This window comes from Muscardinus avellanarius (genome assembly GCF_963383645.1).
Source record: "Muscardinus avellanarius genome assembly, chromosome: 12".
In the NCBI taxonomy this organism is placed as follows: domain Eukaryota; kingdom Metazoa; phylum Chordata; class Mammalia; order Rodentia; family Gliridae; genus Muscardinus; species Muscardinus avellanarius.
This window is the reverse complement of record NC_137798.1, coordinates 84556786-84566114: the sequence shown is the minus strand read 5'-3', so window position 1 is coordinate 84566114 and position 9329 is coordinate 84556786. Positions and strand designations below refer to the sequence as shown.

Genomic DNA, 9329 nt, shown 5'->3' with positions numbered 1-9329 from the left:
AAAAGGGAGCAGCTCCGAATTGAATGAATTGATGGGCACACTCCAACTGCTGGGAGGCAGAGACTGAACTTGGTCTTGCCATTTCTGCAGCTTTGAAAGAGGAGACAACTTGGGCTTCCATTTAATTTAGTTTTTTTTCTCCTTCTCCCCCCTCCCCATCCCTATCCCTAGACTTCCCCTTACCTCCCCCACCCTACTCCCTCTATCACCACCTCCCTTTTAAATAAGAGGGTGAAGGGGACCCAGAGCGCACACGGGGACTGACTCAGGAGGCAGAGAAGATGGGTATCCTCAGCGTAGACTTGCTGATCACACTGCAAATTCTGCCAGTTTTTTTCTCCAACTGCCTCTTCCTGGCGCTCTATGACTCGGTCATTCTGCTCAAGCACGTGGTGCTGCTGCTGAGCCGCTCCAAGTCCACTCGTGGAGAGTGGCGGCGCATGCTGACCTCAGAGGGGCTGCGCTGCGTCTGGAAGAGCTTCCTCCTGGATGCCTACAAACAGGTGAGCTGCGGCAGCCCGACGGGGGCTCTTCTGTAGGTCCTGAGGGCAGGGCTCGGATGGTGGGGACTGGAAGCCATGGGGAGAACTGGAGTAAAAACCGTAAAGCTCTATTTCGGGTCCTGCCTTCTTTGTTGGAGTGAGCCTCTGCCTTACTTTCTACACCTGCCACACAGGTTTGATTTGGGAGTGATAGGCATTAATGACTCTGTATGACTTAAGAAAGAGTCTCTTGAAATCGGAGTTATTATCTTTCTGCGATGTTGGAGTAGAAGGTTTGGTGCCCATAGTATAATTTTGGGTGAAGTCAGAAAGTTTCCTGCATGGGGAGATTGCTGCATATGTTTTGCTCCTGCCCCAAGTTGGAATTTTGATGGTTTGCTTGATGGGAGAGTATGGAAGGTACACTGGGAGAGACAGTTCAAGTAGCATTTTTTCTTTTTCTTTTCTTGCTGTAAGAAAAGAAAATGCTACTCAAAACTGTCAGAGAGTTGAAAAGACAACAAAATGGTGTCTTGGTGTCTTCTAGTGTGGCAGGGCACCCTTGCAGCTTCCTTTATGAGAGAGGTAAGAGTTAATGAGGGCCAGCCTCTGTGTAGCCTCTTCTACTGTTATGGGAGTTTGTGGGTCTCTAGTTACTAGACAGCAGTTTGTAGAAAACAGCTCTGAGCACTGGCTTTCAGAAACCCAGACTTTGTGAAGGGAACCAAATTAACTTGGCTTCTTCATGTGAAAAAAGTTGCCTTAGAAAAAGCTGATTGGTCTACAGTTTACCATGAGGTTCTACCTTCTGCTCCAGAGCAGTGGCCTTTCTTACCTGTTGGGAGACGTTGGTAGAACATTTTCAACTAAGACCTTAAGGAACAAGAGGAATGCTTTGTCACCAGTCCCTTGTCAATTTGCTCCCAGCCCCTGTGCTTGGCTCAGAGGACTCTTGAAGGCCCCCTGGGGTAGGAAGAATGAACTCACTTGGCAAAGAGTTATGACCAAAGGAGACAATCTTGCTTTTTTCCTAAGAGTACTGAGGGACCTTGTAGAAGGTGTCAGGGAAGGGAATGAGAAGTATACTGAAGCCAGGTGTTCAGTGAAGTGGCAAAGAACCTCAGAAACAGAGATGTGAACTAAGAATAATAGAGGAGGACAGGAATGAGTTCTTCAGAAGTAAACACTAGGGAAAAATAGCTATGCATCAAGAAAAGAAGTAAGGAATCCAAGCCAATGTTGTTCCACTGAAAATCAGATGTTCAGGAAGAAACTATCTACTGTGAACTAGAGAAGTTTTATCCTCAGAGGCGTTTTGTTATTGAGATTACCTGCAGAGGTTTTGCACTTATTTTCCTAAGGACAGGTGACTAGTAAGAGCTTTCATTAGTAAGTGACATTTTTAAAAATCAGAATATGAATTAGTGCTCAAAGTCCTGACAGGAAAAACCCCTCAATATTATATAAGTAGAGGGAGCTAAGATGTATGGGCAAGGAGATACTGAAACAAGCATTCCATTTGCACAAATGTGTATACTGGATGTGAACTATTTCTGTTTTGATTTGGAGAGGAGAATACACAGGCATATAAAATATTAATAATTAGAAAGTTCCCTCATCTGCATTTGTATTTATTTTATGTGTCTTAGCAGATAACATGAAAATGTCAAATGCTGGACCTTAGAATATTAATTCTCACTTTCTTGAAGTATAGTTGACTTTCACTTATGTAAGATCACTTCTAGGGAGGATTGTTACTAAAATGCATATATATCTCATATTAATGTAATCTCTCACATCAACTATGGGGTCTGTGATGTTATCCACATGTATTGAGGTATTTTTTCTCCATTAACCAGCTTATTAAAATTGACATGAAAAACAAAACAAATGACTCTATAATAAACTTCAGTGTTCATTTTTTCACTAATGTGTAGTGTTCCATTGTGTTGTACCATGTTATTCACATTCCAGGAAACTGGGAAGGATGAGTGATGTGGTTTTGTTTGTTTGTTTGTTTGTTTGTTTTGGGCCCATGGTTTGTGTATTTCTCTTCTGACTTTCTTTGTCTCTACCTACTGATGCATTTATTGACCAAGTTCAGAGCTGATATTATTGAATTTGCTCTCAGTGATTGATAGGATAGTTACAATGTGCAGAAGTAACTCTGGGAACCAGAGGTATAGAAAAATAAGACTGGCCTGAGTATGTAATGGACAGAGACAGTGAGAAATCAGCTAGAACTGAATATTGGTATTTTTCTGCCTTCAAATATGGCTAGGGTGGTGGTTGTTCTGGTGGAATCTGAAGGTCACTCAGAATCTCTTGAGTAGATTAAGTCATTTCACCAAATGCTGATGCCATCTTTGCTACTGTTTTGGGGAATGACCACTTCTAGAGGTCTTGGGAGGTGGCATCACCGTATTTTGTAAACTTGATTTGAATTAATTTGAGGCTGTCACCTTAGAGGTTGAGTTTCCCAAGATGAGGGCCCTGTCCATGTATGATACAACTACACATGCTACTTGCTGATTGCCAGATGCTTAGGAAGGTATTTAGAGAGTCAGATCCCTGTGTCTTAGATAAAAGGAAACACAGACATTTTTTTAAAAAAAGAACAAAATTAAAATTAAAAAGATCCCTTGTTCATTAAAACATTTATAGTGTTTTAAAATTGACTTTCGAAAAAAGCTTTTTAAGACCATTTAGATTGGTAAGGAATGGTTCTGTGTGCAATTTTGATTGAAAAGACAGTCTATAGGGACTCATGAGAGAGTCTGGGGTCAATGACATATTTAAGTTTCTTTAGTCAGTGTCACTGTGTCTGAACACTGTATCCTTGTGTTGGTGCTCAGACTCAGAAATGAAACCAACAAGAAAACTGTCCTGTCTGGGTGCCTGGCTCCAACCTAAATGAAGTGTAAAAGTAAACACACGGTATAGATGCTGACAAGCACCTCAGTCTCTGCACAGTTAATATTGCAGCGGCACAGAAAACATATTCATCTGAACATATAATTTTGGTTTTGAAAGAGTCTCTTCAACATTCTCCCCCCCACCTCTTCTTTCACCTCAAGCCTTTTGACACTACTTTCTACAATAGAAAATGGCCCTTTTAAGAGAGAAACTGTCCCAAAAGAAGGGTTACAAAGAAGCCACAGCCAGCACTTGTCCATCCTTTGGCTAAGACATTGGGGAGTGATAGGACTTGGAGCTCAATTTTCAAGGAAGAAATCAAAAGAAGGACAGCCAAACATGAGACTGGGCTCAGAGGAAGGAGTCAGTAATTGGTTCTGCAACTCTGACACTTACCTGGCCAGTCTGAGTGCAAATGGTTAAATCTCTGCTCAATGCTTGTTTGGCTGCCTTTCTAAGGACATTGATGCAGCCTGATCATTCTGTCAAGGAATCTGAAACTTCCTGATAGTTTATTAAGCCATTTCCAGGTATGTGTAAATATTCTGCCACTGGCCTATTTCCTGTGTTTATCATTTGCTTTACTTTTTATAATGAGATAATGTGATATTTTATCCAAAAACCTGTCTCAGGCTATGGAATAAAAAAAAACACAAAAAAAGCTACAACAAAACAAGGATAGTTATATATGCTCTATTTCCAGCTCTACTGGATGAAGGGCTTTTTTTTTCTACTCCTTGTCTAGTGTAACCCTTTTCCCTATGCACCAAACACTGTCATAAAAGGAACTTCATCCTCAAGGGAAGCTAATGTTCATATATGCTGTGTACTTATCCTCATGTTCATATTTGTAAAAATGTGTATTGAAATTTCCAACCTTGGCCCAAAGATATCGTCTGTTGTTGAAATGCAACTCCTTTCTTCGCCTCCTTTGCTGGTGTTGCATGCCTGTGGGTTGCAGCAGCGTAAGAAAGGACAACTGCCATGGTACAAGATGAGAGAGATAAAAGTCAGCGATGACGATATCACATTTTACGTATGTCCTTTCTGATCATTGTGAAATAAAGGGACCCTTTGGGAACATCGGAACTTCAAGACCAATTAGTGGAAATGATGCTTCTTGTGTTTGGGCATTAAATACTGGGCAAGGTTCTCTTTAGAGCGGCTAACGCTGGCAGGGAAAGAGGTACCGACCTAATTACTCTTCCGCAAGAGTAAAAAATGCCTTTTGAATGCCTCTTTGGCAAATTTGTCTCATTAAGGACAAAAACCAAACACAAACCCTCTAAGAAGGAGAAATTAAGATGATAGGTAACTTGTGGCCAGGAGACTTTCTGTGCCACTGTGGGAAATTAAAACAAAGTTTGGGGAATACCAGGAGATAACTTGTTTTTGTTGAGCTTCTTTCCTGCAGCTTTAATGTTATTATGGGACCAACTTTATTTTCTTCATCATTTTGGCTTTGTGTCAAGGAATGCTTTTCTTTGGGGGAAAGCAAAGAATCTTCCATCACAAAGACAATAGAGATTCTCTTATTTCATCTCAGCAGGGTTGTTAACCAAGCAAACCAAGAAATTCTCTGTTTAAAACTGTGGTCTAATAAGAATTTAATTTTCATAGTGATCAAGCACAGAGATGAGACCGAACAGTAATGTCATTAATTTTTTTTGTTTGTTTGTTTTGTTCAGAGCAAACTCAAATGTTCGGCTTTTTCTTTTCTTTATTTTAGCTGAGTTCTCTTCCATTGGATTTTTTTTTTTTTGGCAAAGATGGACAAATTTAGGATTAATTAATCCTAAATTTGATATGATACTTGTAAATGTGATACTTGTAAAAGCAGACTACCAGTCTATTCACATTTGTACTTACAGATCATTGGTGTGTGTATGTTTCTTTCATGGTTTTATTAATAGCATTAATAATACCCATGCATATTCTCTTACCTGGTCACCTTCATAAATGAGGATATCTGTTTATGACATTCTATTTTATGGTTGGATCCCATGGCTGCTCAGCAAAATAAAAGAAGATTGGTCACATGTGTTTTATTCTCTGGCCAGTGGAGATAATGAAGAACAGACTGGGTGTTGATTGTGGCAGTACTTTGCAAGAAGGCTACAGGATTCATATTTCTTAATTTATCTTCCTCAGTGAGTTAGCCATCACCCAACTATGATTATGTAACCTGCAGGTTAAGGTTACTTGTAATTATTAAGTGTAAAACTCTTCACTGACTTATGATGATAACAAATAGCACATATTTGATAATTTATACAATCAAAATTTAAAAACATATACTTGAGCATAATGCATTAGCTAATTTTCCTAATTGTTAGTTTTAGAGCAACAGTGTTGTTCTTGCCCTAAATTTTCTAAGGGAAACTAGTCTGGGTTTTGAAAAGAATTCTGTGGCTGAACCCTCTGTCGCCTCTAAGAAGGAACGCGTGCTTAGACTTTCCAAGAAAATTAACTGCAGGTAATAGGAATTCATCTGTGACTGAAGCTTCAGATTAGATTATTCAGATGAATAGTCAGGAATAACACAAGGATCAACAGGTCTGCCCAGGTGAGAGGATGAGGGCGAGAGGCCCATTTATCAAGGCCACACAATTGTACATGGGTCTCAACAGTGACTCAAAAATGCAGATGGATGTTTTCACCTCCCATGAACATGGGTCTCAACAGTGACTCAAAAATGCAGATGGATGTGTTCACCTCCCATGAACCTATCAGTCTGTAGTGCAGAGATTATTTTTCTCCCCAGTACAGGTTGCTTACTTAACCAGAAGTCTCTGGGGCACACTCACTCAATGCATTCATATCTTCTTATCACAGTGAGTTGAGGAGCTTAACATACAGAGTTTTGTTAAAAGCAGTTCTAGAATTCTTATTTCTAGAATTCTTATTTCTAGAATTCTTATTTTAAGTAGAAATATATAGTATGGAAAGATGGAAATGCTATTCACTAGCCAGATCTATAAAGACATGTTCAAAGAACTCTTGAATTAAAAGATTTATAGTACCTTAAAAATGCATATCTTTAACCGTGAAGCATATTTTTGTACATCAAGGAATAATGTAGTTCCCATGAAATAATCCAGTTAAAAGTGGCTTATTAGATTTCTCCATCTAGTGTCACTTGCAAATTAGCCAAGAAATTTAATATAAGTAAGTAACTTTTCCCCTGGTGGTGATGGAAACCAAATATACTAATTTAAATCATGTCAACAGCTTTTTTTTCTAAGAAGGAAGATTTTTATTTTTTTATTTCTTTCAGAAAATGAATAATACCTGTTTCTGACCTTCCCTGTTAGGAATTTTCAAAATGGAGACAAAGAACTTTGATTCCTGCTCTATACTTAAAATGAAGTATGCATTAACTTTAGCTAGGGGCTTCCTTAGAAAAGCCCTTGAGTCTTTTATGTCAACTTGGATTGTTATATCTTTAACAATTCACTTCTAAGTAACTTCAATTAACACCAGTGTTATAAATGATTGTATTTATATGAGGGAAATAAGCCTGATCCAGTTGGAAATGTTTTGCGATATTAAGGATAGTGCATAAAAATCAATTATACTGCTATAAGCCAGCCCTAATATTACTGGCTTTGATTAAACCATTCTAGGGGAAGATCCAATTGTGTTAATTCAAACAGAAGTAATTGGCTCTTTTATGCTGTCTGTTTTTTATTTTCAACTCATAGATCCAAAGGCCACAAACTCTGTTTCATTGTTCTGTGTCCAACTATTTAAACCATGTGCAAAAGGGGCATGTGGAACAATTTTTGCCTACCCTTTTTCTGCCTGAATAGTTTAGCATTCAGAGGACCTTGTTAGTAAATTACATGGCAGAAAAGTATATAATTTGTGACTTCGTATATCATATGGGAAAACAAACAAATCAAACATACAGAAAATGAGAAATTAACTAGAAGTAGGATTCTGGAATAATTGGTTTTGTTTGTGTGTCTGCTATTTTATTGGTTCCATTGCAGTCATACATCTTAATGGGGCACAGGATGGTAGAGGCACACATGCACATATCACTCATTTAGCCCTTCTTCAATTCCCATCCCATTCCTTCCTTCCCCCCTCCCTCCTTCTCATGTTTGGCTTAATGACTGACTGATATGTTTGTGAATGTGCATCATGTACATCAGGAAATTTCCTTCTTCCCCCCTCCCATTTCTCTCAGTTAAGTCTCTTTATTTGCTCATCTGTGGTTTTTCCTTCATCTAGAGTTCCTCCTATGAACCTTTTCCTCCCTAGCTTCTGAATATTGTTTTTAATGAAAACTATGAGATTCTAGTCATAAAAACACCACTATGTAACCAGGGGCACCATGCTGAGGAGAGCCCACATCTCTTCGCAGACTAGTAATTTATTTAAAACAAAAAAATTCCCAAGAAAATTGGTATTTTGTTCATGTGTGAGGTAACATCTGATAATGCAATGTATAGTTATACAGTGATTTACAGTATACCAAGAGTTTTTTTCCCCTTAAGTTACGCTCCAATAACTATGTAAAGAATACAGGCATTATTTTCTTTACCCTACAGATAGAAAAGCATGGAAGAGCTTAAGGAGGAATAATCCTTCTTAGAAATGGTACATTCCATGTTTTCTTGGCTTTGGCTAGGAACAGAGCCCTTTGGTCGAGATGAAATAACTTAGCATCATAACTGAAAACTTACATCCTGCCTGAATATTTTAGAATTCTAAAAGAGTCAAGTATGTCCCAAGACTCTGATAATTTATCTTCAAGTAGACCATTTGCTTCTGACTTTTAAAATGAAGTCAGTTAATCACTTGTTATAGAATGCTTGCTAAGTATGGACAGACAAATAAGGATATCAAAGAATACCAGCCTTAATGATGAAAAGAGTTAACTCCAGTGCCTTTGATGGTAAAAATCATTACCTTTCATGACTGTATAGAATTAAAAAAAAGATGTCTATTCTCTTTTGGCCATTCTTTACGTTACCTACTATGACTCCCTTTCCCTCAGATAAATACATGTTTGCCATATCTTCTGAAAAAAAATAGCACATTTTATTAGAGATAGTTGTATCTTTTTAGGGTGAGTTGAAGCAGCATTGTATTTAACATAGCTCTCTTTCTCTCTTTCTCTTTCTCTTTCTCTTGCCATTATCAGGTGAAACTGGGCGAAGATGCCCCCAATTCCAGTGTGGTTCATGTGTCCAATCCAGAAGGAGGTAACAGTGGTGGCCGTGGTGCACAAGAGAATACAGCCAGTGGAGCCGAGTGCCACCTCCTTGACTTTGCCAGCTCTGAGCGTCCACTGGTGGTCAACTTTGGTTCGGCTACCTGACCTCCTTTCACTAGGCAGCTGCCAGCCTTCCGAAAACTGGTGGAGGAGTTCTCATCGGTGGCTGACTTCTTGTTGGTCTACATTGATGAAGCTCATCCTTCGGATGGCTGGGCAGTGCCTGGGGACTCCTCTTGGTCTTTCGAGGTGAAGAAGCACCGTAGCCAGGAAGATCGATGCGCAGCAGCCCAGCAACTTCTGGAGCATTTCTCCTTGCCGCCTCAGTGCCGAGTTGTGGCTGACCGCATGGACAATAATGCCAATGTAGCTTACGGGGTAGCCTTTGAGCGTGTATGCATTGTGCAGAGACAGAAAATTGCTTATCTAGGAGGGAAGGGCCCCTTCTGTTACAACCTTCAAGAAGTCCGGTGTTGGCTGGAGAAGAATTTCAGCAAGAGATGAATTCTAGATTAGCTGGTTAAAGGTATGATTGCAATAGAGCTTATTATTTTAAAGATATATGTAAAAGAAAGGAAATTAAAAAGTAAATCCACTATTTCAACTGAGTCCCATTGCCTCACTGAGAGACAGGAATTTACCTGTCAGAAGAACATAAACCTTTATCATCCCAATACTTTAAATGGGATTGGACTAAATAGTAG

The 9329-nt window shown here is 39.2% G+C and overlaps 1 protein-coding gene across 1 annotated transcript; it reads left to right on the top strand.

Moving 5' to 3' along the window:
* Positions 1–275: 275 nt before the first annotated feature.
* Positions 276–9129, top strand: DIO2 (iodothyronine deiodinase 2; the record flags this gene model as incomplete). Its single annotated transcript, XM_080706984.1, has 2 exons — positions 276–503; positions 8554–9129. Exons 1-2 carry the CDS (start codon positions 282–284, stop codon positions 9127–9129), a joined length of 798 nt encoding a protein of 265 aa, XP_080563110.1. The 5' UTR covers positions 276–281.
* Positions 9130–9329: the final 200 nt, after the last annotated feature.